This window comes from Neopelma chrysocephalum, unplaced genomic scaffold (assembly GCF_003984885.1).
Source record: "Neopelma chrysocephalum unplaced genomic scaffold, ASM398488v2 Primary Assembly neopelma1_78959, whole genome shotgun sequence".
Taxonomy (NCBI): Eukaryota; Metazoa; Chordata; class Aves; order Passeriformes; family Pipridae; genus Neopelma; species Neopelma chrysocephalum.
In genome coordinates this window covers 1-1,100 of record NW_020910520.1, presented here as the reverse complement: position 1 = coordinate 1,100, position 1,100 = coordinate 1, and the positions used below count along the sequence as shown (strand labels likewise).

Genomic DNA, 1,100 nt, shown 5'->3' with positions numbered 1-1,100 from the left:
GAGGAAAGATGTCAGGCAAACAAGCCAATGCAGAGTTCTTTATTTGGTTGAAGCAGACAGTGAGTACAATTCCCAATTTGTACAGCCTCTGGGCAAGGCTAGAAAGGCAAACACTGAACTGAAAATGGTGTTTATAAATATACATTTATATATATATACATATATATAAAGATTTTTTTGTGTGAACAAATTCTCACAAAAATAACACCCCTACCAGGAGCAAACAATAGAGAAGATATGGTGGACCTTTAATGGAGTGCAAACAGGATTGGCCTTTAATGAGGTATATAACATGCAGAAGAAGGGGAGTTTATTGCTTCTGAAAAACAGCCAGTTATCCATTTCCTCAGGGCATCTTTGATCTCCTGGTTCCTCAGGCTGTAGATGAGGGGGTTCAGTGATGGAGGAACCACTGAGTATAGAACTGATACAGTCAGATCTAGGGATGGGGAGGAGATAGAGGGGGGCTTCAGGTAGGCAAATGTGCCACTGCTGAGAAACAGGGAGACCACGGCCAGGTGAGGGAGGCAGGTGGAAAAGGCTTTGTGCTGTCCCTGCTCAGAGGGGATCCTCAGCACACCCCCGAAGATCTGCACATAGGAGTAAATAATGAAAACAAAACAACCAAACCCTAAACAGCCACTAACTCCAATAAGCCCAATTTCCCTGCGGTAGCCTGAGTGTGAGCAGGAGAGCTTGAGGATGTGTGGGATTTCACAGAAGAACTGGCCCAGGGCATTGCCGTGGCACAGGGGCAGGGAAAATATATTGGCTGTGTGCAGCAGAGAATAGAAAAACCCAGTGGCCCAGGCAGCTGCTGCCATGTGGGCACAAGCTCTGCTGCCCAGGAGGGTCCCGTAGTGCAGGGGTTTGCAGATGGCAACGTAGCGGTCGTAGCACATGATGGTGAGGAGGGAAAGCTCTGTTGAGATGAAAAACATAAACAGAAACCCTTGGGCAGTGCATCCTGCATAGGAGATGGTTGTGTTGTTATGGAGGGAATTGTGCATGGCTTTGGGGACAGTGGTGCAGATGCAGCCCAGGTCTGTGAGGGAGAGGTTGAGCAGGAAGAAGCCCATGGGGGTGTGCAGGTGGTGGTC

General features: G+C 48.3%; 1 protein-coding gene across 1 annotated transcript; it reads right to left on the bottom strand.

Annotated features, from left to right (window-relative positions):
- Positions 1–275: 275 nt before the first annotated feature.
- On the bottom strand, positions 276–1,097 carry LOC113979399 (olfactory receptor 14C36-like; the record flags this gene model as incomplete). Its single annotated transcript, XM_027706801.1, has 1 exon — positions 276–1,097. A coding segment is annotated over one exon (822 nt), but the record flags the coding sequence as incomplete, so codon positions are not given.
- Between the last annotated feature and the right edge of the window lie 3 nt (positions 1,098–1,100).